The sequence below is a fragment of the Zonotrichia albicollis genome, chromosome 2 (genome assembly GCF_047830755.1).
Source record: "Zonotrichia albicollis isolate bZonAlb1 chromosome 2, bZonAlb1.hap1, whole genome shotgun sequence".
Taxonomy (NCBI): domain Eukaryota; kingdom Metazoa; phylum Chordata; class Aves; order Passeriformes; family Passerellidae; genus Zonotrichia; species Zonotrichia albicollis.
In genome coordinates, this window is record NC_133820.1 from 12,519,716 (window position 1) to 12,545,311 (window position 25,596).

Genomic DNA, 25,596 nt, shown 5'->3' on the forward strand with positions numbered 1-25,596 from the left:
CAGGCTGGACACTGGGGACAGTGGGAGGTGCCCCTGCCTTGGCAGGGGTGGCACTGGATGATCTTCAAGATCCCTTCCAACCGAAACTACTGGGACAAAAAAACCAAACAACCAATTAAACAAACCCAAACCCCCAAACCCCCAGCCAATGCTGCTGTCAGTGATTCTCTTTGCCCCTCCCAGGATGTTTTGAGCAGAGGTTGCCCTCAGGTCCCCGCAGGCTGTTCCAGTTCAGCTGCAGCACCAATATTTTAATTAGAGCTGAAAGAATGGGGAACCCCCCATATTTCAGAGGGATCAGTGTGGACACCTCGTTTTTCTTCCTTTCTGAGGGACACACACACACCTGAGCATTTCAGGCGTCACATCTGCTCTTCCCAGCCAGAAATATCCGTGTTTGCTTTTCCACTTCAGGGCTCTGTGCAGCCAACACCCTCATTTATCCCCTGCAGCTTTTGCAACAGCACCACATAAAACCATGGCAACAAAGCTGGGCAGCAAAGCTGGGCACTGCAGCCTCCTCCTGCCTCCCGTTTCTCCATCCCTGCAGCACAGCTTTCCTTGGCAGGATCTCCTTGCTCTCCCCACCTCCCGGACAGGAAGGTGCAGCAACTTCTCTTCTGCCATGTCCTAAGTGTGATCATTTATTTGTGGGGAGTTGGGATATGTTCCAATTCAGGAATTAAAATTATATTATAATTATAATATATTATATAATATTATAAATATATTATATTCTATTACATTATATTATATTAAATTAATTATAATATATATATCTATAAAATCTAAATATATAATATAATATAATATAATATAATATAATATAATATAATATAATATAATATAATATAATAATATATTACTGTAATAATATAATAATTATATTATTACATTATTTAGATTGTGGGAATAAGTTAGAGAAGGGATTTTTTTACAATTTGGGAGTTGTCTTTGATGATGTGTTTTTGTTTTGGTTTTTTTTTGCTTTTACATAGGTAGGAAGGGTGAGTTTTGCTTATGTTGTTATAATATGGTTTAGAAGGTTACAAAATTTTTAGTTATAAGACTTTTTAAGGAATTATTGATTCATAAAACACTTTTAATAAGGGTATTTATGTATTTACCTAATCTTTAAATATTTTGTTTTATGGATTTATATTACAGTGTAAGCTATTTTTGTTAATTATGTTATGACACATAAACTTATAGTATTGAGTTTTAATCTCTTGTTTATTTTTATAAGTACTTTTTTTTTAGTTCTGAAAGTTCGTTGCATTTCAGATTCCAAAACTAAGGGAAAAAATTGCACCAGGGGAGGCTCAGATTAGGGATTACAAACAATTTTTTCCCTCACAGAGTGGTCAGGCCTTGGGATGAGCTGCTCAGGGAGGTGATGGAGGCACTGGAAGGGTTCAGGAGGAGTCTGGATGTGGCCTTGGGGACAGGGTTTGGGCTGATGCTGGATGCCCATGGAAGTCTTGCAGTGATTCTGTGACTCTGGGATTTGCCTTTAGCCACAAAGGAGCATCCCAGGTGTCCCTCTCCAGCAGGAATGAAGGACAGGGCATCCTGATGTGGTCTCTGACCTTCAGCCATGGAGTTACTGGGATATTTAGACAGGGTTTTAGCAGATATGGATATTTTGGGGCAGCCTGAGAGGATCCCTCTGGACACAGCCAGCACTGCAGCAGCTCAGCTGTTCCTGTGATCCTGTGGGGAAAGATGGGCTCAGACAAACCCACAGGGTCACACTGGGGATCACACACCAAATGGGGCTCAGACAAACCCACAGGGTCACACTGGGGATCACACACCAAATGGGGCTCAGACAAAGCCAAAGGGTCACACTGGGGATCACACACCAAATGGGGCTCAGACAAAGCCAAAGGGTCACAAGAGGGAATCAAACACCAAATGGGGCTCAGACAAACCCACAGGGTCACACCAGGGGATCAAACACCAAATGGGGCTCAGACAAACCCGAAGGGTCATACCAGGGGATCAAACACCAAATGGAGCCTCACGATCTCTCAAGAAACCAAAATACCCCAAGGGTTGGCCCACTCAGCACTCAGAGACCCCAAAGGATGCAAGAATTGATCCATAAGAAAGAAGCAATGCCAAAGGGTTTCCTCAGGTATAAAGAAAACCCAGCCTGGGCAGGGCAAGGCATCCAAAGGGCAGAGTTTGTTTCTTGCAGATGATGCAGGGGAACAATGGAATGTTGGGAGGAAAAGGGATCAAGTGCACTGAGACCCCCTCTGAAGGGAAATGTCTGGGGATCATCACTGATACCAATCCTCTGCTATTCAGGAGAATCACAGAATCACTCAGGTGGGAAAAGGTTCCAAACCACGGCACAGGGACAGCACCAGGGAGGGATTTAGGTTGGGTTTTAGGGCAAGGTTCTTGCCCAGAGGGTGCTGGCACTGCCCAGGGAATGGGCACGGCCCCGAGGCTGCCACAGCTCCAGGAGCTGCCAGGGATGCCCAGGCTGGGCTTGGTGGGCTCTGGGCAGGGCAGGGCTGGCACTGGGGGGTCCCTTCCCACTCAGCAATTCCATCATTATTATTATTCCATGAGATCAGGAGCATTTTGCTTGGCATTAGTCTCCATTCCAGAGCAATATTAAGGTTTCCACCTTTCCTGCCCAAGACATTTGTCTGCTCCTCCTCCTCCTCCTGTTTGATCATTCCCACCCTGTGTGTCCCTGGGCCCTCCCTGCTCTCCAGACTCAGCAAAGCCTGAGCTCAGTGACCTTCAGGGGGACACTGGGACTGGCATTGTTCAGGGAATCTCTGGTGTCAGGAACAGCTGGTGGAAGAGAGGGCTTGAGGGAGGGATAAATTTCTCATTTTGGCAGTGATTTCTCAACTTGGGAACTTCCAGGCTCCTTCCTCATTTCCATAGCCAGACAAAAGAGCTCCAAGTGCCTTCACCCAGCTGGGAGCAGCCAGGGAATGTCACAGAGGTGCCTCAGGGGTTCCTCAGAGCACACAGAAGCTCTTTGGGGGCAAAGCCAAGGGAACCTGCCAGGAGAAGTGTGGGATCAGGAGGAAATGCTGCCAGCAGCTGATCCCCGTGCTGGGAGGTTTCCTGCTAGGAACATCTCCAGGACGTTGCAGTGACCATGACAAGGGTGGCAGCAGCAGGGTTTCCTCAGGGATCAGCATTTTCCACACCAGGAGCAGATCTCCCTCCCTCTGGGGTGCGCTGTGGATTTGGGATCACTCCATGCTGCCTTCCTGCCCCTCAAAGATGGCATTTCTTAGGCAGGACTGGCTGTAAGATGAAAATCTGGTTTTTTAGTCCCAGCCCAAGTGCCTGGGGAGCCTTTTGCCCCCCGATCCCACCACAATCCCCCTCCTTGGATGTCCCCAGCAGAGCAGGAGCTGCTGCTGATGCTCCTGATGTGGTTTCATTTCTCTGAACAAACTCCTCAGGTGTCTCAGAGCCTCTCAGAGGTGTCAGCATCTGCTGCTTGCCAGAAAGAAAGACAACTCTCATTCATTCTCCTTTTTTTTACCTTCTCTTTTGGTTTGGTTTTCTGGGGGTTTTTTAGGAAGTTTTTTGCCTTTTCCTGCTCCAGCACACGAGTGAGGTGCCCACAGAGCAGAGCTCCGAGGATTTATTTCTGCAGCTAGGGTATGGAAGTGAAAAGGGGAAAGGAAAAGGGGAAAGGAAAAAAAGGGAAAGAAAAAAGGGGGGAAAGGAACAAAAGGTGGAAAGGGGAAAAGGAACAGAAGGGGAAAAGGGGAAAGGAAAAAAAGGGGAAAAAAGGGGGAAAGGAAAAAAAAGGGAAAGGAAAAAAAGGGAAAGGAAAAAAAGGGGAAAAGGAACAAAAGGGGGAAAGGGGAAGGGAAAAAAAGGGGAAAGGAAAAGGGGAAAGGAAAAAAAAGGGAAAAGGGAAAAGGGAAAAGGGAAAAGGGAAAAGGGAAAAGAGGAAAGGGGAGGTTTGGGAAGGGAAGGTTTGGAAAGGTTTAGGAAGGGAAGGTTTGGGAAGGGAAGGTTTGGGAAGGTTTGGGAAGGTTTGGGAAGGTTTGGGAAGGGAAGGGAAGGGAAGGGAAGGGAAGGGAAGGGAAGGGAAGGGAAGGGAAGGGAAGGGAAGGGAAGGGAAGGGAACTCAAACTTAGGGTATTGAGCAGCCTGACTGCTCAGTGCTCACTTCTTGTGCCCAGATCAGCAAAGGAAATCATTGTTCTCATCACTGCTGGTGCTGCTGGTAGGAACATGGAATGATTCAGGTTGGAAGAGACCTCAAAGATGATCCCATTCCACTGTCCCAGCTTGCTCCAAGCCCCATCCTGGCATCCTGGAAGTGCCACAGCTGCTCTGGGCACCCTGTGCCAGGGCTTGTCAAGAATTCTCCTCTAGTAATTCTTAATATTATAATTATTTTACAGAGCTCATCTTTACTCTTGTGACTCCCCAAGAATGGAGCTGCAGCCGTTTATCCCCAGAAAAGCTCTTTTCCAATATCTGCACTTGCAGCAGGCAGCACAAAGGCTCAGTCCCAGATCCGACAGCATGACTGATGCAAGCTGTCAGCCAATATTTGACTTTCCAGGTGAGATTAGATTTAGCTTTTAATTTAATATAAACATAAGTGCAGTGCAAGGCACTTATTTCACAGGCACCTGCTCCCAGCCTCGTGCAGGCTCCTTAAAGACATCCCTGCTCTTTCTGGGGAGTTTCACCCCATTATCCAGTGGAGCTGGAAAATCCTGAATCTCCTTAGGGAAGGACACAGCAAAGGTAAGCTGCTGTTACAAGTCTATTTTCTCCTGAAAAATAATAGCAATTTTTGATGGAAACCAAGGAAAAAAGCAGGTTTTAGAGAGTAAAGGCAATTTGTATTTGTATTTTCTCATTTAGTTTCATTAATTACCTTTATCCTCTATATTTGAGCATGTGTGAGGGAGTAACTGCAGAGGGATCCTCCTGTACGTGTACCTGAATCCCTGTGTGCACAAAGGCTGAATTCCTGAATTCCTGAATTGGAACACATCCCAAATTTTTATTAGCAATGAAAATTCAGTGCCTCTTCCCCTTGGATGCAGCCAACTCCTTGTTCTTGAGGACGGGACTGGGAACAAAGGGATTTGGGGGAAAGATTTCCATGGGTTTTAGGGCTTGGCTGGTCTGGAGAGATGAAGGAATTGCTCACATTAAAGTGGGACAGCCTGGGTGGGAATGGGATCCATGTGGGAATGGGATCCATTTGGGAATGGGATCTTTGTGGGAATGAGATCAGGTGGGAATGGGATCAGGTGGGAATGGGATCCATGTGGGAATGGGATCTGTGTGGGAATGGGATCTGTGTGGGAATGGGATTGGATAGGAATGGGATCTGGTCAGAATGGGATCTGGGTGGGAATGGGATCGTGTGGGAATGGGATCAGGTAGGAATAGCTCTGGTGGGATTGGGATTTGAATGGGAATGGGATCTGTGTGGGAATGGGATCTGTGTGGGAATGGGATCTGGTGAGAATGGGATCTGGTGAGAATGGGATCAGGTGGGAATGGGATCTGGGTGGGAATGGGATCAGGTGGGAATGGGATCAGGTGGGAATGGGATCTGGGTGGGAATGGCTCTGGTCAGAATGGGATCTGGGTGGGAATGAGATCTGGTGGGAATGGGATCTGTGTGGGAATGGGATCTGGTGAGAATGGGATCAGGTGGGAATGGGATCTGGGTGGGAATGGGATTGGGTGGGAATGGGATCCATGTGGGAATGGGATCTGGTCAGAATGGGATCTGGGTGGAAATGGGATCTGTGTGGGAATGGGATAAGATGGGAATGGAATCTGGTGGGAGTGGGATCTGTGTGGGAACAGGATCCATGCGGGAAAGAGATCTGGTGGGAATGGGATCTGGGTGGGAATGGGAACTGGTAAGAATGGCTCTGGTGGGATTGGGATTTGTATGGGAATGGAATCAGTATGGGAATGGGATCTGTGTGGGAAAGGGATGTGTGTGGGAAAGGGATCTGGGTGGGAATGGCTCTGGTCAGAATGGGATCTATGTGGGAATGGGATCTGGTGAGAATGGGATCAGGTGGGAATGGGATCTATGTGGGAATGGGATCAGGTAGGAATGGCTCTGGTGGGAATAGGATCAGGTGGGAATGGCTCTCATCAGAATGGGATCAGGTGGGAATGGGATCTGTGTGGGAATGGGATCAGGTGGGAATGGGATCTGTGTGGGAAGGAATTCTGGAGGGCAGTTTTCCTCCTGTGGGACACACACCTGATTCATGGGGTCTGAGCAGCACTGGGATCTGAATTTTGGGATAAATGAGATCAAACATGGCTTTGCAGTACCAGGCAGTGTCTCTTCCCCTGAGGCCACTCCAGGGATGGAGTCTCAGCCTCCCTGTCCCTCCCATGGCTTTGTCTTGTCCTCAGGAGCAATCCTTCCTCCCTTGTGGATTCCCCTCCGTAGGGAAGGGACAGTGCCACAAACGCTGTGCCAGGGCCATGGGGGCCTTCACCAAAGTGTCCCCAGAGCAAAGGGACCTGAGTGGGCTCCAGGATGGGCAGAGGGATGGAGCAGCTCTGCTGGCAGGAAAGGCTGGCACAGCTGGCATTGCTCACCTGCACAGGAGAAGCTTTGGGCTGAGCTCAGGGCGGCCTTGCAGGGCCTGGAGGAGCCCCAGGAAAGCTGGAGAGAGACAATTGCCAGGGGATGCAGGGACAGCACCCAGGGAATGGCTGCCAGTGCCAGAGGGCAGGGCTGGGTGGGATCTTGGCAATGAGGAATTGTTCCCTGGCAGGGTGGGCAGGGCTGGGATGGAATTCCATCCCTGCATCCCTGGCAATGCCCAAGGACAGGCTGGACACTGGGGACATTGGAGCAGCCTGGGACAGTGGGAGGTGTCCCTGCCATGGCAGGGGTGGCACTGGGTGGTTTTAAAGTCCCTTCCAGCCCAAACCATTCCATGATTGTGAGCAGGACCTCCTTGGGTTTCTGGACATACTGAACTACTCAGAGACGGGGATTCTCAGCTGAGCTAAAGCTGCACCTTCAAGAGTGAGAAGGTGATGTTACCAGATAATTGACATAACACCAACAAAATACTCCAAACCAACTCTTTTAATGCAGACATCTGATTAAAAAGAATATTTTCTTGTCTTTAGCAGCATAATTGGCAAGGATGACCAAGATGCAGAACTTCACTTGGGCAGTGGAAGATATTTTCAAGGAAACCTTCCTCAATTACATGAACAGCTGGAGGAGGAACATGACAGAAGCAACGGACAAACTGCAGGCTGAGGTGGCTGCTGAAAACTTTGACTACGTTATCCTGTACCTGATGGTGATGATTGGGATGTTCTCCTTCATCATTGTGGCCATCCTGGTGAGCACTGTGAAATCCAAGAGGAGGGAGCACTCCAATGATCCCTACCACCAGTACATCGTGGAGGACTGGGGGGAGAAGTACAAGAACCAGGTGCTGAACCCAGAAGATCTCAAGTGTGTGGTCCATGAAAACCTGGGGGCAAGGGATAAAACAAGTCCAGAGTCCCCCTGACTTTCTGGGAACGCCAGCAGTGAGGGATTCGTGGAGCCACACAGAGGGAACTCACTGGAATTCCAAAGAGCTGTGCAAGTGTTGATTCAATTTACACACAGGTCAATGGACAATGGAGTCCTGAGGAAATCAATGTCATGGTTCCTGTGAAAGTCCAAGAAAAATTTGGGAAAATAAAGCCATGACAGGGAAAACTTGATTATTTGAGCATTTTTAAATCCACAAGCAGATCTGGATGTTCCCACCTCAGAATAACTGTGAATTAGTGCTGGTCAAAAGTGCCAATCTAGATCCAAACTGTGTGACTTAAAACCACTTAAAAAATAACCTGAAAATATCCAGAAAATTCTCCAATCTCCACGCATTGACTGAAGAAGCAATTAGGGAATTGTGAAAAACACCAATCACTTGTTTTTAAAATTTTAAAAGTTTAATAGTAATAAAATGGTTATAAAAATAGCAATACAATTAGAGTAATAATAATTTGGACAGTTTGAATTAGGACAATATGAGACAATAAAAACAAAGAATTACAGACAGTCCAGGTACCTTTTTCTTGGCATCACAAGCCCAAAAAAGGACCCACGTTAACAGAGGATTAACCCTTAAAAACAATAACCTGTTCCATATTCATACAGCACATCCATGACGCATAAATTCCATTCAAACACAGGATTCTGTCTGGTCATCTCTTCCTCTAAATCCTAGCAGCCCCTTTGAGGTGGGAAGAAGTTCATTTCTTGTGATAATGGCGTAATAAATTCTTTTTCTCTGAAAGATTCAGGTGTCCTGTGGCTGCTGTCTCACTGCAAGCCCTTTCTTTAAAAAAAAGTATCTTACATAGCATGGTTTCTATTTGAACATTTTTTATAGCCTAAAACTATATTTAACACACTGCTTAAGAGAATTAATACAGCATTACTTTCTAACACAACACATATAACATTCATTTGAATATTTGCGAAAAGCCAATCAGAAAATAGGCATTTTTCACAGGAATGAATCACAGGAGGGACCTGATACCTGCACACACTCACTCCCAACTTCCTTTTAGTGATCTGATTCCTATTTTCGCTCGTGTTAAATAATAAATGACAAAGAGCTTCTTTTCTTTGGGAGCCTGTGGCTTGTCTTGGACACAGATTTGGAGATTTGAGCTGATGCCACCACTCTGTAGATGTGCTGGAGGTGCAAAAGAAGCACAAGCAGCAGGCTGGAGGAAGGGATTGTCTTCTCTGCTCGTGTGAGACCTGACCTGCAGAGCTGCCCCTGGATCATCACCAGACAAAGGCGGAGCTGCTGGGAGAGCTGGGGGGGCTCACCTGGACAGGAGAAACTCCAGGGAGAGCTCAGAGCCCCTGGCAGGGCCTGGAGGGGCTCCAGGAGAGCTGCAGAGGGACTTCTCGCATAGAAATGTATTGACAGGACACGGGGAAATGGCCTTAAATTGAAGGAGGGCAGGTTTATGTCAGATGTTAAGAAGAAATTCTTTAGTGTGAGGGTGGTGAGGGCCTGACACAGGGTGCCCACAGACAGGACGTGGACTCCACATTCCTGCAAATGTTTAAGGCCAGGCTGGACAGGGCTTGGAGCAGTCTGGGATAGTGGAAGATATCCAGGCTGCTCCCAGCCCCAGTGTCCAACCTGGCCTTGGGCACTGCCAGGGATCCAGGGACACCCTGTGCCAGGGCCTGCCCACCCTCCCGGGAGGAAATTGTTCCTAATATCTGACCTAAACTTGTACTTTTTCAGTTTGAGGCCATTCCCTGTGTGCTGTCCCTGCATCCCCTGGCAATTGTCTCTCTCCAGCTTTCCTGGGGCTCCTCCAGGCCCTGCAAGGCCGCCCTGAGCTTAGCCCAAAGCTTCTCCTGTGCAGGTGAGCAATGCCAGCTGTGCCAGCCTTTCCTGCCAGCAGAGCTGCTCCATCCCTCTGCCCATCCTGGAGCCTCCTCTGGGCTCTGCAGCAGCTCCAGCTCCTCCCTGCACTGGGGCAGCTCTGCAGGTGGGAAATCACCTGTGGGGCACAGGGACCCAATCCCAACCATATCCCAATCCCCAGCTGGGGGCACGGGGGTCTCCGGGACCGCTCCACGGTCCCTGCAGGAGCTGTTTTATGGCAGAACTGTTAAATTTGAGGGGGAAAAGCGGGGCCCCACCATGCCCAGCGCGGCAGCCGAGCGGGCGGAGCGGCCCCGGCCGGGCCCGGCGCTGCCGCTGCCGGGAGCTCCGTGAGGGAGCGCCGCCCCCGCTGCCATGGCCGCCCGCAGGTAGGACCGGCCTGGGCCCCTTCCTTTCCTCCTTCCTTCGCTTCCTTCTTCCTTTCTCTCCCCTCACGGCCCCGCGGGGCTCCGGCGGACCCCGGCCCGCATCGCCGCCGGCCCCGAGCGCTCTGCTCCCCGCAGCCTCGGCCGCTCCGCGGGGCCGGGCCCGCTGTCTGCCCTGCCCTCCCCGGCCTTCCCCTGTCCCTTCTCCACCGCCTCCTTGCCCTCCAGGCCTCGTCCTTTCTCTCCAACCCCCCTCCTGGCTAATCTACCCTCCCTTCCCTCTCTCCAGTCCCTTCCGTGTTGCTCACCCCGCTTTCCTCCATTTCCAGCCCCTCTTTGCCCTCCAGCCGCCCTTGCTCTCAGTCCCCTTGTTCCGTTGTTCTCCAGCCCCGTTACTTGATATTCGCCTTTCCCTCCTTGTTTACCAGCTCCCTTTCCTAGTATTCCATCGCCTTTCTTCCTTTCCAGGCCCTGTATTCTTGTTCTCCACTCCTTGCCTTTCCCTTCAGCCTCCCCCTCCTTATTCTCCCCTTACTCTGCAGCCCCCATTTCTTGTTCTCCAGCCCCCCTTCCTTGCTCTCCAGCCCCTTCACTTGATATCCACCTTTCTCTCCTTGTTCACCAGCCCCCTTTCCTGGTTCTCCATCGCCTTCCTTCCTCTCCAGGCCCCCCATTCTTGTTCTCGGCTCCCTGCCTTTCCCCCTCCTTGTTCTCCAGCCCCCATTCCTTGTTCTCCAGTCCCCATTCCTTGTTCTCCAGTATCCCTCCCTTCTCTCCAGCATCCATTTCTTGTTCTCCAGTATCCCTCCCTTCTCTCCAGCATCCATTCCTTGTTCTCCAGTATCCCTCCCTTCTCTCCAGCATCCATTCCTTGTTCTCCAGTATCCCTCCTTTCTCTCCAGCCCACCCTTCCTTGCTCTCCAGCCCCATTCCTTGCTCTGCACCCCCTGCTTTTCTTGCTTTCCACCTCTCTCCTTGTTCCTCAATCCCTTCCTTCTGCTCCAGCCCAGGACAGAGCTGGGCTGGGATCCAGGGAATTGTCTGCCCACCCTCCCTAATTCCCAATATCCCATCCATCCCTGCCCTCTGGCAGTCTAAAACCATTGCCCCTTGTCTTGGCAATCTCTGCCCATATAAAAAGTCCCTCTCACTCCTTTTCAGCACTGGAAGAGGCGCTAAGGTGTCCCTGGAATTGTCCCTTCTCCAGGCTGGACAATCCCAGTTCTCCAGCCTCTTCCCAGAGCAGAGGGGCTCCAATTTTGGGACCATCTTTGTGATGCCATGGTGGAAGGGTCTGATGTGCCCCTGGCATTTCTGGGTTTGGTTTGATCTTAATCCGGCCAATGTGAATGAAACATCCCATCTACTGTGTTCCTGTTTTCCAGAGTTTGGAGTATGTGAGGAGCTGCCAGAGGAATCACTCATATTTTAATTTCTGCTTCATCAGGTATGAAGATCTTGATGGTTTTTTCGGTTGTTTTGATGTAGCTTGAGTTGGAACCTTGAGTTGATCCAAAATCAGAATCAGGTGTGGGTTGGAAGGGACCTTAAAGATCATGTCATTCCAAGCCTGCCATGAGTAGGGACACCTCCAGAGTCCCATCCAGCCTGGCCTTGGTGAGTTATATTATATTATATTATATTATATTATATTATATTATATTATATTATATTATATTATATTAATACTTATTATTATTAATATAATATAATATAATATAATATAATATAATATAATATAATATAATATAATATGATATAATATAATATAATATAAATAATATAAATAATAATTATTATTATCATCATAATCTTTTATTATTTTGGCTTTTTTATTATTATATATTATTCTGTACATCTAAAACTGAATCTGCCAAGCCCTCAACCCTGCACACACTGCCCAGAATCTGTGACTGTCACCCAACAGTCCTCACACACACACCTGGCCCTGACAGGCCAAGGAAACCAAACCCCATCACTGTGGGTAAACAATCTCCATGCTTCATTCTGCTTTTGCACAAACACAGGCACAGCAAATAATAAGAATGTTTTTCCCTTTCTCTGAGGTTCAGAGAATGCGAAACCCAGAAATATTCTTGGGAAGAACTGTGCCTTGCTTTTCTCTGTGAAGAGAAATGTGGGGCTGCATAAAACTGCAGGGGGGAGCTGTTAGTGCAGTGCCAGGGAATCCCTGCCAGCCTGGGGCTGTTTGATCCCAGCTCTGGAGCACCTGCCAGGGAATCCCTGCTGCTGTCCCTGCTCCCATGCTGCACAAGGGGCAGCTGAGGGATGCAGGGAGCAGTGCCCTTGTGTGGGGCCCAGCCCTGGCATTTCCCTGGGCAGGGAACAATGCCTGCCTGTGGATGTGTGCCCTGCTCCTTTCTGTGCCTTATCTCCTCAGGAAGGGCAAACACTCCATTCCAGCTGTTGATTTAAGATATCCCAGCCTTGAAAAAGCAGCGTTGGGGCTTTGTGCTCTTGCACTGATGACCTCAGTGCTCACAAGTGGTGGTTTTTAAGTGTGAAGGGAATCCTGGAAAGGTTTGGATTGGAAGGGATTTCAAAGCCCATCCATGGGCAGGGGCACCTTTCTCTAATCCCAGGCTGCTCCCAGCCCCAGTGTCCAACCTGGCTCTGGGCTTTCAAATCCTCCCCTTTCCCCACTTTCTCCCCTCTTCCCACTGTGTTCTCCCTGCCCTGTGCTGCTTTTTATCAATCCTGAGGTTTCCACTGGATTTTATGAGGGCTGGGATCAAAAGGGGGGCTGGAAAAGCCAGGGGAGGATGGTGGGATGTGGGAAGTCAGCCTGGATTGGAGGGAGCAGTGACATTCCCACTGCACTGGACACCGTGGGGACAGAGCAGCAGGATGGGAAACACGCTGGGATTACAGCAAACATGGAAAGAGACTTTGGGTAAGGGATGCAGGGACAGCACACAGGGAATGGCCTCAGGCTGAAGGAGGGCAGGGCTGGGTGGGATCTGGGCAATGAGGAATTGTTCCCTGGCAGGGTGGGCAGGGCTGGCATGGAATTCCATCCCTGGCAGTGCCCAAGGCCAGGCTGGACACTGGGGACAGTGGGAGGTGTCCCTGCCATGATTCCATGAAGTGAAGCTACATTTCCTTGGAGGTGTAACAGCAGTGGCTGTTCACAGCCACCCTGACATCTCCTCAGCAGGAGAAGGAGCTGCACAACAGGATCAGCACAGGAACCGTGACTGATGGACAGGAATTTGCTGGTGGCTGCCACTCCAGGGCGTTGGTACAGCTGGGTCTTGGTCACTCTGGAGAAGTGGGAATGTTTCCAGAGAGGTCTCAGCAGGGTGAGAGGGAAAAGGAGAAAAGGAGAGGAGAGGGTGCTCTGGCTGGAGAAATTAGAAAATCTCCCCAGAAACTGAGCTGCAAGAACATTTAATTTCTGCAGGGAGCTCAGCAGCTGCTCTCTGCTGTGGTGCTGATTTATTCAGCCCAGCTTTTCACAGTGCTGGAGTGTTCTCTCCTGCTTTGCCACTCTTGCTCCATGGACAGAAAAGGCCTCCAGGGGTTCATTTGGATTCCAGGAGCTGAGCAGAGAGCCCAGGGCAGTGCTGTGTATGCTGCTGCCTTTTCATCTCAGCAGTTCAGCTCTGCAATGCTTGGTGAGCACTCAGGGCTCCACGGACTGCTTGCTTTGCTCACCTCGATATTTATAAACTGTTAGTGTGGAGAATTCAATTTATCAATCACAGGGGATTGAGAAATTAGAGGACTCACTCAATGTTGAGGCTCCAAACAGAGCAGGTGGGCTTGGGAACCCTCAGGGAAGCCCCAGGGCAGCTCCTGAGTGTCCCTCAGTCCAGCAGGGGCAGGCAGGGCCAGCACAGCCAGCCCTGCTTTCCATGTTCTCCATGGGCAGCTGCCAGGGTGTGCAATGGCAGCCCCAGCAGCTGCCCTGCCCTGTCCCTGCTCTGTCACTGCCCTGTCCTGCCCTGTCGCTGCCCTGTCGCTGCCCTGTCACTGCCCTGTCCCTGCCCTGTCCCTGCCCTGTCCCTGCTCTGTCACTGCCCTGTCGCTGCCCTGTCGCTGCCCTGTCACTGCCCTGTCACTGCCCTGTCACTGCCCTGTCCCTGCTCTGTCACTGCCCTGTCACTGCCCTGTCACTGCCCTGTCCCTGCCCTGTCCCTGCCCTGTCCCTGCTCTGTCCCTGCTCTGTCCCTGCTCTGTCACTGCCCTGTCCCTGCTCTGTCCCTGCTCTGTCACTGCCCTGTCACTGCCCCGTCCCTGCTCTGTCACTGCCCTGTCACTGCCCTGTCACTGCCCTGTCCCTGCCCTGTCCTGCCCTGTCCTGCCCTGTCCTGCTCTGTCACTGCCCTGTCCCTGCCCTGTCCCTGCTCTGTCACTGCCCTGTCCTGCCCTGTCGCTGCCCTGTCGCTGCCCTGTCACTGCCCTGTCACTGCCCTGTCCCTGCTCTGTCCCTGCCCTGTCACTGCCCTGTCACTGCCCTGTCCCTGCCCTGTCCCTGCCCTGTCCCTGCTCTGTCACTGCCCTGTCCCTGCTCTGTCCCTGCTCTGTCACTGCCCTGTCACTGCCCCGTCCCTGCTCTGTCCCTGCTCTGTCACTGCCCTGTCACTGCCCTGTCACTGCCCTGTCCCTGCCCTGTCCCTGCCCTGTCCTGCCCTGTCCTGCTCTGTCACTGCCCTGTCCCTGCCCTGTCCCTGCCCTGTCCCTGCCCTGTCACTGCCCTGTCCTGCCCTGTCCCTGCCCTGTCCCTGCCCTGTCACTGCCCTGTCCCTGCTCTGTCCCTGCTCTGTCACTGCCCTGTCCCTGCTCTGTCACTGCCCTGTCACTGCCCTGTCCCTGCTCTGTCCCTGCTCTGTCCCTGCTCTGTCACTGCCCTGTCCTGCCCTGTCCTGCCCTGTCCTGCCCTGTCCTGCCCTGTCACTGCCCTGTCCTGCCCTGTCACTGCCCTGTCCCTGCCCTGTCACTGCCCTGTCCCTGCCCTGTCCCTGCCCTGTCCCTGCTCTGTCACTGCCCTGTCCTGCTCTGTCACTGCCCTGTCCCTGCCCTGTCCTGCTCTGTCCCTGCTCTGTCCCTGCTCTGTCCCTGCTCTGTCCCTGCTCTGTCACTGCCCTGTCCCTGCTCTGTCACTGCCCTGTCACTGCCCTGTCACTGCCCTGTCCTGCCCTGTCCCTGCCCTGTCCCTGCCCTGTCCCTGCCCTGTCACTGCCCTGTCACTGCCCTGTCACTGCCCTGTCACTGCCCTGTCCCTGCTCTGTCCCTGCTCTGTCACTGCCCTGTCCCTGCTCTGTCACTGCCCTGTCACTGCCCCGTCCCTGCTCTGTCACTGCCCTGTCACTGCCCTGTCCCTGCTCTGTCACTGCCCTGTCCCTGCCCTGTCCCTGCCCTGTCCCTGCCCTGTCCCTGCTCTGTCCCTGCCCTGTCCCTGCCCTGTCCCTGCCCTGTCCCTGCCCTGTCCTGCTCTGTCCCTGCTCTGTCCCTGCTCTGTCCCTGCTCTGTCACTGCCCTGTCACTGCCCTGTCACTGCCCTGTCCCTGAGCTCACTGGGACTGCTGGCATGAGCCCTCCCAGGCAGGGGGGCAGTTAGCAGCTTGCCTAATTCTCCTTCCATTTCTGTTTCTCCAGGAGTCCATTCTGCTTTATTTCCCATTTCTGCAAGAGTTAATTCTGCTTTGATTTCCATTTCTCCAAGAGTTCATTCTGCTTGGTTTTCCATTTCTCCAAGAGTTCATTCTGCTTGGTTTTTCATTTCTGCAAGAGTTAATTCTGCTTTATTTTCATTTCTCCAAGAGTTCATTCTGCTTTGTTTTCCATTTCTCCAAGAGTTCATTCTGCTTTGGTTTTTATTTCTCCAAGAGTTACTTCTGTTTTTATTTCCCATTTCTGCAAGAGTTAATTCTGCTTTGATTTCCATTTCTCCAACAGTTAATTCTGCTTTGGTTTCCATTTCTCCAAGAGTTCATTCTGCTTTTATTTCTCATTTCTGCAAGAGTTCATTCTGCTTTATTTCCCATTTCTCCAAGAGTTCATTCTGCTTTATTTTCCATTTCTCCAAGAGTTAATTCTGCTTTGGTTTCCATTTCTCCAAGAATTCATTCTGCTTTTGTTTCTCATTTCTGCAAGTGTTCATTCTGTTTTGTTTCCACTTCTCCAAGAGTTAATTCTGCTTTTTTTTTTTTTTTTTCCATTTTCCAAGAGTTCATTCTGCTTTGTTTTCTGTGTCTCCCAGATGCTCCTGCCCTGCCCTGTGCCTCCAGGAGTGTGACCCCCCCGGTCCTGAGGCTGCCCACAGCTGAGATGGTGGCCTTCAACTGGCAGGTGAGGCTGGGGCAGGTTCCCATAGCAAAGCAGGGACTGCTGCTCCTTCCATGGGGATGTGTTGGGTGGGATCTGATGGTTCCTCTCCCAGGGGAGGATTTCCAAATCAGGGATTTCTCCTCTTTCCATGGCTTGGGTGGGATCTTGGCAATGAGGAATTGTTCCCTGGCAGGGTGGGCAGGGCTGGCATGGAATTCCATCCCTGCATCCCTGGCAGTGCCCAAGGCCAGGCTGGACCCTGGGGACAGTGGGAGGTGTCCCTGCCATGGATCTGGATGAACTCTGAAATCCCTTCCAGCCCAAACCATCCCAGGACTCTGTAATTAACAATTTGAGCTCATTACATCAAATTTCCCCCTGCCCTGGGTTTGCAGAGCTGCTGCCTCTGTGGCTGTGGGGACATGGACAGAGCCTGGTGCTGTTTCCAAGCTCCCTGCTGGTGTAGGGTCACAAGGCTTGGCCTCAATTCAGAGCTTTGATGTGTCCTGACAGCCCTGGGAGATCCTGAGGGAACAGGGGGAGTTCCAAGTTCAGATTTAGCACAGAACTTTGGAATATCCTGCTGGGAAGCGACCACAGGGACCACCCAGTCCAGACCCCAACAACCCAACCCCATCCCTGGGCGGCTGCTCAGTGCCCACCACCCATTTCCATTGCAGTTTCCTCTCCAAGTTTATATTTTTACAGCATTGAAACAGTCTGTGCAACTCCAGGCATTCAGCAATCCTTGGATTTTTCCCTTTTCTCCCAGTTTCAAGTCATTTATCTGCCCCTTCTATTCCTCAGCAGGTTCATTGCAGAATTGCTGTGAGTTAAGATTTCCTGGGGTGTTTTTGGGGATCCCATCTGAGAGCTGATCCCCAGGGATCCTTCACCTGTGAGGATTCTTCAGCAGCTTTTCCACTTGCACAATTTCCCTAAAATACCCAGCTTTTCCCTTTTTTCAGCTCCAGATGGTGCAAATATTGCTGGAAAATGAGCAAAAGGAGTTCAGGACTTGAGGGAAAGGTTTTGTTTTTTTTTTTGCTTTGTTGCTCTGCCTGGTTTAATTTCCCACACAAATAAAAAACCATGATGAGAGAGGAGCATTAATATTGGAATGGATGATACAGAGCATCCCTATAAGTTAAATTTTAATTGTCCAAGTGTTCCAGAAGTGCCTAAACAGATTCTTTGGCATTGCAGGCTCTGGAGAACTTCCCACTGCTGATGTACATTTTGGCAGCTAAAACATTGATCCTTTGCTTGGCCTTTGCTGGAGTCAAAATGTACCAGAGCAATAAAATTGAGGAGAAACTGAAGAGGGAACGTGAGGAGAAACTGAAAGCAGAAGCAGAGAAGAAGGATGAGTGAAGAGTGCCTCAGGTGTGGAATTGATTGGGCATGGACATTGTTAATCCCAGTGGGATTGAGTTGGATTTTGGATCCCAAAATGAGCTCTTGGGATGTTTCAGGGATTTGCTGTCTCATTTTCTGTGGGACTTGCATGAGCCACTGTCCTGTTTGAGGATGTTTGAGCACAGTGTTCCCTCTCTGGTTTTATCTGCCTGGTGCACAAAGAGAGGGATAAATTGGGAATAACTGCAGGGGAGCAGGCAGGCAGGATGCTGCAATCAGAGCTCTGGGCTTGAAGGCACAAAATAAAGAGAGAAAATAAATAATCTGCCCATTTCTAGAGGAGTGAAATCATTGCAGCTTGGGGAGGGGTTAGCTGGAAAGGGCAAATCCCACACCTGGAATTCCCAAAGGGACAGGTTCTGCTGTGGAACATCCACCATGTAGAATTCCCTGAGAAAAATGCACATTTTTCTGCTTGAAAGAGCAAAATGAACATGACAAAATTCCCTAAATTTGGGATTTTCATTCTGAAATTCCTGAGTTCCTCCCCTCTGTTGCCAAAGCTGAAGCAATCCCTGCATTCTTGGAGCAGATCCATGAGCAGAGTGAGTCCTGCCTGCTGCTTGGATTCTATTCCCTGCCTTGCTTGTCATTTTTGGAGCAGTTTGCTTCACTTCTCCCTGTTCTGCAGCAAAATGGGAATTCTATTCCTGCCTGCCCTTTGGAAGCTCAGTGGGAGTTTGATGTCATGTTGTTCTTGATTGAAATAAAATCTTCTTTCCCTTTCTGAGGTCATCCCCTCCCATCTAAAGACACTTCAAATCTTTCCTCAGTTTTATTTCCACCCTGCCACTCTTTTATTCCCTTTATTCCCAAGGATTGGGAATGGTGCCTAGGAATGAGGCCCTGGGAATAACCATGGGAACAAAGTTTTTTTCTATTTACACACAAAAATACCAAAAACGAAACAACAAAACAACCCAGCAAAACAACAAAAATGAAACAACAAAAAAAACCCCAGCAAAACCAAAGGGGTTTTTCATGCTTCCAGCAGGTTCAGGACTTGGCTTTGGGGCAGATTTTGGGCACTTCCCTGGCAAAGGAAAGGTTGTTTAGGGCTGGGAGCAGCCTGGGGTAGTGGGCAATGTCCCTGCCCATGGATGGGATGAGCTTTAAGATCCCTCTAACCCAAACCAGCCCTGGATTCTGGGGTTCTGTGCAGTTTTATCCCAGGGAATTCTGTTTGGCAAACCCCACAGCTCCAGGATCACCACACAAACCCTCAGTGCCCAGCAGGTGACACCACCCTTGGTGTTAAAACCTCTCTGATTCCACAGAAATTCCCTTCCCACTCCCCAGAGCTGCCCTGTCCTTGCTAAACTCGGATTCAGAGGGAGGAATTCCCCCATGGAGCTGGGAAGAGCTCCAGAGGTGCTCTGTGAACACAGGAGCTCCTGTCCCTGCTCTTCTCACTGCTCTGTCCCCACCCTGCAGGTTCCTCACCCTTGGATTCCCCTCCCAGCAGGATGAAGCCTTCCTGGAAAAGAAGGATGGGTAACCTCAGAGTGACACTTAAATTATCTCTGTTTTTATATGTACAAAGCAGCTGAGCCTCTATTTATGCAATAAAAAAAAATGTCTTTGTTTAAAAAATAAACGTGGGTGCTGCTTCCTCAAAGGATTGGAGCTGCAGGGGAGGCACTTGGGAAGGATCAGCTGCAAGGAGGTGGCTGGGATGGAAGAGGAGAAGGGAAAAATGGAGGAGAAAAATGCTCTGGATGCATCCTGGGAGGCTCCAAGGAGAGGCAGAAGGAAGGGGAGAGGGCTCAGTGCAGCTTTTGCAGCTGCCTCCTGCAAGGGCCAGGCTGTGGGACCTGCCTGGAATCAGGAGGGCAATCCTGGGAGAGGAGCAGCTCCAGGCTCCTGGTGCATCCAGCATTCCTTGGTGTCACAGAGAAATGATGAGGGCCTTTGTCGGGGGTCGAGCCATTTGTGGTGAGGGGAGACTCAGACACTCAATATGAGTGATAAGCAAATTCCAGTTTATTGAAGAAAGTATCAAACACTTATACAGCAAATAATAAGCTTATGAATATTCTGTAAGCCAAGCAATCTATTGGTTAAACTATGCCATGAACTCTTCCTCATTCCTTAGGGGTTCCATCTCTCTTTTCTCATCTCTCTTTCACTATTTGTTATCCTACCACAGCCAGGCCCAAGGACACTGCTATCTGTGCAGGTGCAGGACTTGGAATTAGCCGCAGTTTTGTACTTTTCCAGTCCTTAGCAGCTAAATTCCCAACACCTTGGGCCCATGGGGATCACAGGAGGGGTTTCATGGCAGGAATTTTATCCTAAAAAAAATCTCTTTGGTTCCCTGTTCTCTGCTCAGCCTGGGGCAGCTGTTCCTGCCTCTGGAGATCTTGGGCATGGAGTCCTGGAATGGTTTGGGTTGGAAGAAGTTGGAAGTTAAAATCACCAAAAAAAACATCAAAAATCACCTTGTTCCACCCCTGCCATGGCAGGGACACCTCCCACTGTCCCAGGCTGCTCCAGCCCCAGTGTCCAACCTGAACTTGGGCACTGCCAGGGATCCAGGGATGGAATTCCATCCCAGGGCCTGCCCACCCTGCCAGGAAACAATTCCTCATCCCCAAGATGCCATCAGATCCTACTTTGAAGCCATTCCCTGGGTGCTGTCCCTCCATCCTTGTCCCCAGTCCCTCTGCAGCTCTCCTGGAGCCCCTTCAGGGGCTCTGAGCTCTCCCTGCAGCTTCTCCATCTCCTGGACACTCCCAGCTCTCCCAGCCTGGCTCCAGGGCAGATTTAGGTTCCTAACAGAGAATTAGAGAAACAACAATAAAGGCTCAGGTGTGGCAGTGCCTCAGGGACCTTCACATCCCCATTTCCATTCCAAAACACTTCCTAGACCCTTCTGGGAGTTAAAGAGAAGCAGAATTTTTCCAGTGCAGTGGGGAGAGGAGGGAAGAAAGCCCTGAGCTCAGCCCTCACCTGAGCAGGGAGCACTGGGGATGCTCAGGGAGCTCCCTGGAAGTGCAGGGATGTTCAAATCTCCCTTTTCCTGCTGTCTCCTTGGAGACTGGAGAACAAAAGCAGTGCAGAAAGGCATTCCCAGGCCAGAGAAACGTCCTGCGGTGCAATACCCTGCTGGATCCTACAGAAATGCCCTGGATCTACAGAAATGCCCTGGATCCTGGAGAAATGGCCTGGATCCCCGAGAAATGCCCTCGATCGTGGAGAAATGCCCTGGATCCTGGAGAAATGCATGCCAAGGTGAACTGGGGAGGTTGAATTCGTTTCCTGGGGTGGCACAGCCTATGCCCACCTCCCTGAGGGAAACTCAGGAGTTCTGCCCCAAATCTCCCTGCTCTGCTGACACCAGGGGCTTGGCTCTGTGCACTCACTGGATATTTTTGGATATTTGCCCCAGTCTGGAGTGTTTAGGCTGTCCAGAGCAGATTTTTGTAGAAAAAAAAAATTAAAATGATGAGGATTTTTTTAGCTTTTCAACTACTGTCTTGTGAGCCCAAATCACAATCTCCCTTTGCAGCCCCATTTACCACCAAAGTCAGTGGGCACCATTTAGCACCCAAAGCAATCAAGTGTGGCTTAAATTCGCCCCTGCCAAAGGTGTGCAAGAAAGGAATTTAAGCTCATTTTTTTGCCCCTGAATATGGGGGAAGGAGCTGTGAGGAGTCTCCTCAGAAATCCTGCAAATTCCTGCAGATTCTCTGCAGCCAAATCAGAAGAACCTTTGCAGGTAAAAGACTTCAAATCTACTCCAGCCTGATTTTTAGAATCCCAGAGTCCCAGAGTGGTTTGGGGTGAAAAGGATTTTAAGGATCACCCAGTGCCACCCCTGCCATGGCAGGGACACCTCCCACTGTCCCCAGTGTCCAGCCTGGCCTTGGGCACTGCCAGGGATGCAGGGGCAGCCCCACTGCTCTGGGAATTCCATCCCAGCCAGGAATTTCCTCCCAATATCCCACCCAGCCCTGCCTTCCTCCTGCTTGAGGCATTCCTAAATTTCAGTGTAACATCAGAGTTTGGGATGGGGGATATCCAACAATTTCCAGGATAAGAGAAGGTCTTGTGCAGTCCTGTCCCCACACTGATCCATGGCTGTTCCCATCCTGTCCCTTCCCAAACTGAGCCATGGCTGTTCCCATCCTGTCCCTTCCCAAACAGATCCATGGCTGTTCCCAGTCCTGTCCCCAAACAGATCCATGGCTGTTACCAGTCCTGTCCCCACACTGATCCATGGCTGTTCCCATCCTCTCCCTTCCCAAACAGACCCATGGCTGTTCCCTGCTGTTCATGGGGACTTTGAGCTGTGCTTTCCCAGCTCCCAGGTGATTTCACCTTTGGGAGTCCCTTGTGCCACATCTTGAACAAGAAAAATCTGCTGACACTGGAGGGAGATAGCAGCTCAGCTTTGCTGCAGTTCCTCCTTCAGAGAGCAGCTGAGGGCCTGGAATTCTGAAAGAATCCTTAAATCCCTGGGGCTGGCACAGCCCTGCCAGCCCATGGAGTGCCAGCTGTGCCCCATGGGCACCTTGTCCCCAGCCCAGAGCACTCAGGGCCACCTCCAGGCCTTCCTTGTACGCAGAAAGGATTTTATGGTCAAAAGCACGTTTAAAAGAGGAAAAGATGATTCAGTTCGGTTTCATTTGTGAGAAAGAAGAGGCAGCAAGGATAGAGGGCCTTGGAGTGCTTGGTGTGTCCCAGAATCATCAGGGTGGGAAGAGCCCTCCAGGATCATCCAGTGCCACCATCAGCCCAAAGGCTGTCCCCAGGGCCCACATCAACACCAGAGGATCTGCTCAGGAACCCTTGGAAATATTCCCATCCCAAAAAACGAGCCAGGTCACTGTGGTGCCTACAGAGCACAGGGTCTCTCCTCCTCCCCAGTTCCATAAAATTCCTCTTTTCCAAAGCAGGGTTCAGGCTGTGCCTCCCTTGCACAGCTCTGTGTTTCTGGTATTGCCATTGTCACCAGTGCCAAGTGTTGAAGACACAAAATAAAAAGAGTAAAATTAAAAACTGGCCTCTGAATTTCCAATGTTTGCACCTCTAGGGTTTCTTTTATTCACATGAAGGCTGTGTGGGTTTAAACAAAAGCTGCAATCCCTGTGGAGGGATCAGGAAAGGAGCTGTTGGGATGTTAGGGGAAGCAAACCAAACTCTGCCAGGTTCTGAGGTGAATCAAGAGGCTGCTGGCATAGGGAACTCAGGGCTCTGGGCCTTCTGAAGTCTTAAAATGAAAATATGAACCTTAAACAGGGTAGTTTTGTCATTAGACTTTAGCTGAGATAAGCTCAGCTTAATTTTAGTCCCACTGAAAGCTTTTAGTCTGAGACTTGTGCCAGAATCACCCCAGGCTGGGGCTGGAGGGAGGCAGAGCTCCCTGAGCAGCATCCCAAGGCATCCAACATCCAAACAGGGATCCCAACATTTCCCTCCCTGCTTTTCCTCTTGGGAATCAGCAATTCCACCTGCTTTTTCCTGCTCTGCAGATGTTCTGTGTGGGGGAGAATCCTTCAGTTCCCTGGGATCCCAGCTCCAGTCGTGGCAGCATTGCTTTAACTTGGTGCATCCTCTAATTATAGCACATATGACATAGTTAATTAGCTAATATTCATTAACTATTATTAACCTCAGCCTTCATGGCTAATGGGGAGCTGATGGACCTCACATGAGGGAGTTGGAACATCCTGAGTGGGAAGGACCCACAGGGATCATCCAGTTCTGCCTAGACCCCCCAACAATCCCAGTTTTTCCCTGGGAATGTTATTCCAACACTCCTGTCCAGCCTCCTGTCCCAGTTTTCCCCCTTGAATGTTGTTCCAGCACTCCTGGAGCTCTGTCCAGCTCTGCTGACCCAGGAGATTGAGAACTTTGCTTTTTCCCCTTCCATTTAATCCCACATCCTGACAATTTTTAAGACAAGGCAGGAGCAGCTCCTTCCTGGAATTCCTGATGGGTTTTTGGGGAGCAGATGCCATAGGGAACCATCTTAGGATCATCGAAACACACACAGAGATTCCTTCCTGTAATGCTCTGTCCGGGAGCTGAAGGGAGATGTGAAAAAAATATATAAAAAAAGCCAAGAGGTGGAATTATCCCAAATCACATCTGAGATGTGAACAAGGCTGAAATCTTCCCTCTGCTGGAGCTTGCTGAGCATCCAGCAGTGCTGGCCTTGATGGGACTGAGCCATGGGATTCCTGAGTGGGAATAAACCCCCAGGGATCAGAAAGGAGCCTGGAAGTTCCCAAGCTGAGAAATCACTGCCAAAATGAGAAATTTATCCCTCCCTCAAGCCCTCTCTTCCACCAGCTGTTCCTGACACCAGAGATTCCCTGAACAATGCCAGTCCCAGTGTCCCCCTGAAGGTCACTGAGCTCAGGCTTTGCTGAGTCTGGAGAGCAGGGAGGGCCCAGGGACACACAGGGTGGGAATGATCAAACAGGAGGAGGAGGAGGAGCAGACAAATGTCTTGGGCAGGAAAGGTGGAAACCTTAATATTGCTCTGGAATGGAGACTAATGCCAAGCAAAATGCTCCTGATCTCATGGAATAATAATAATGATGGAATTGCTGAGTGGGAAGGGACCCCCCAGTGCCAGCCCTGCCCTGCCCAGAGCCCACCAAGCCCAGCCTGGGCATCCCTGGCAGCTCCTGGAGCTGTGGCAGCCTCGGGGCCGTGCCCATTCCCTGGGCAGTGCCAGCACCCTCTGGGCAAGAACCTTGCCCTGAAACCCAACCTAAATCCCTCCCTGGTGCTGTCCCTGTGCCGTGGTTTGGAACCTTGTCCCACCTGAGTGATTCTGTGATTCTCCTGAACAGCAGAGGATTGGTGTCAGTGATGATCTCCTGTGACCGTGTTCACAGGGGTTTTTGGTTGAGGGAAGAGACGAGGATCTGACTCCATGTTTCAGAAGGTTTGATTTATTATTTTATGATATATATCACATTAAAACCATACTAAAATAATAGAAGAAAGGATTTCATCAGAAGGCTGGCTAAGAACAGAATAGCAAAGAATGATAACAAAGGTTTGTGGCTCGGCTCTCTGTCCGAGCCAGCTGATTGTGATTGGCCATTAATCAGAAACAACCACATGAGACCAATCCCAGATGCACCTGTTGCATTCCACAGCAGCAGATAATCAATGTTTCCATTTTGTTCCTGAGGCCTCCCAGCTTCTCAGAGGAAAAATCCTAAGGAAAGGATTTCCCATAAAAGATATCTGTGACAATCTCCCCCAGACATTTCCCTTCAGAGGGGGTCTCAGTGCACTTGATCCCTTTTCCTCCCAACATTCCATTGTTCCCCTGCATCATCTGCAAGAAACAAACTCTGCCCTTTGGATGCCTTGCCCTGCCCAGGCTGGGTTTTCTTTATACCTGAGGAAACCCTTTGGCATTGCTTCTTTCTTATGGATCAATTCTTGCATCCTTTGGGGTCTTTGAGTGCTGAGTGGGCCAACCCTTGGGGTGTTTTGGTTTCTTGAGAGATCGTGAGGCTCCATTTGGTGTTTGATCCCCTGGTATGACCCTGTGGGTTTGTCTGAGCCCCATTTGGTGTGTGATCCCCAGTGTGACCCTTTGGCTTTGTCTGAGCCCATCTTTCCCCACAGGATCACAGGAACAGCTGAGCTGGTGCTGTGCTGGCTGTGTCCAGAGGGATCCTCCCAGGCTGCCCCAAAATATCCATATCTGCTAAAACCCTGTCTAAATATCCCAGTAACTCCATGGCTGAAGGTCAGAGACCACATCAGGATGCCCTGTCCTTCATTCCTGCTGGAGAGGGACACCTGGGATGCTCCTTTGTGGCTAAAGGCAAATCCCAGAGTCACAAAATCACCGAGAGACTTCCATGGACATCCAGCATCAGCCCAAACCCTGTCCCCAAGGCCACATCCAGACTCCTCCTGAACCCTTCCAGTGCCTCCATCACCTCCCTGAGCAGCTCATCCCAAGGCCTGACCACTCTGTGAGGGAAAAAATTGTTTGTAATCCCTAATCTGAGCCTCCCCTGGTGCCATTTGAGGCCATTTCCTCTCATCCTCTCATGCTGAAGGTCAGAGACCACGTCCCGATGCCCTGTCCTTCATTC

General features: G+C 50.4%; 2 protein-coding genes across 16 annotated transcripts; both read left to right on the forward strand.

The window, feature by feature from the left end:
- Positions 1–376: 376 nt before the first annotated feature.
- Positions 377–7,968, forward strand: KCNE2 (potassium voltage-gated channel subfamily E regulatory subunit 2). 11 transcript variants are annotated; one of them, XM_074533802.1, is made up of 8 exons: positions 439–603; positions 2,204–2,337; positions 3,566–3,648; positions 4,182–4,247; positions 4,407–4,570; positions 4,616–4,758; positions 6,959–7,044; positions 7,144–7,968. In XM_074533802.1, exon 8 carries the CDS (start codon positions 7,161–7,163, stop codon positions 7,536–7,538), a length of 378 nt encoding a protein of 125 aa, XP_074389903.1. In that variant the 5' UTR covers positions 439–603; positions 2,204–2,337; positions 3,566–3,648; positions 4,182–4,247; positions 4,407–4,570; positions 4,616–4,758; positions 6,959–7,044; positions 7,144–7,160; the 3' UTR covers positions 7,539–7,968. The 11 variants fall into 11 exon arrangements, 10 of the variants coding, with proteins under 10 accessions (XP_074389916.1, XP_074389934.1, XP_074389952.1 ...); XM_074533815.1 differs by lacking the exon at positions 2,204–2,337 and having other exon boundaries at positions 437–603; positions 7,147–7,968; XM_074533796.1 differs by lacking the exon at positions 2,204–2,337.
- Positions 7,969–9,659: 1,691 nt separating this feature from the next.
- Positions 9,660–25,205, forward strand: SMIM11 (small integral membrane protein 11). Of its 5 annotated transcripts, XM_074533782.1 has the most exons (6): positions 9,660–9,805; positions 11,188–11,249; positions 12,958–13,064; positions 16,029–16,117; positions 17,303–17,482; positions 18,950–25,205. In XM_074533782.1, the coding sequence occupies exons 4-5, from the start codon at positions 16,097–16,099 to the stop codon at positions 17,468–17,470; spliced, it is 189 nt and encodes a 62-aa protein (XP_074389883.1). In that variant the 5' UTR covers positions 9,660–9,805; positions 11,188–11,249; positions 12,958–13,064; positions 16,029–16,096; the 3' UTR covers positions 17,471–17,482; positions 18,950–25,205. The 5 variants fall into 5 exon arrangements, with proteins under 5 accessions (XP_074389883.1, XP_074389874.1, XP_074389856.1 ...); XM_074533773.1 differs by lacking the exon at positions 12,958–13,064 and having other exon boundaries at positions 9,662–9,805; XM_074533755.1 differs by lacking the exons at positions 9,660–9,805; positions 11,188–11,249; positions 12,958–13,064 and adding exons at positions 11,280–11,419; positions 13,227–13,440.
- The last annotated feature ends 391 nt before the right edge of the window (positions 25,206–25,596 follow it).

Coding starts and splice junctions, on each gene's coding strand:
- KCNE2 (XM_074533815.1), top strand. CDS start 7,161: ATGACCAAGATGCAGAACTTCACTTGGGCAGTGGAAGATATTTTCAAG.
- SMIM11 (XM_074533755.1), top strand. CDS start 11,378: ATGAGTAGGGACACCTCCAGAGTCCCATCCAGCCTGGCCTTG. Junction 11,420..13,226: donor TCCCATCCAGCCTGGCCTTG/GTGAGTTATATT, acceptor TAATTTCTGCAG/GGAGCTCAGCAGCTGCTCTC. Junction 13,441..16,028: donor GTTCAGCTCTGCAATGCTTG/GTGAGCACTCAG, acceptor TGTGTCTCCCAG/ATGCTCCTGCCCTGCCCTGT.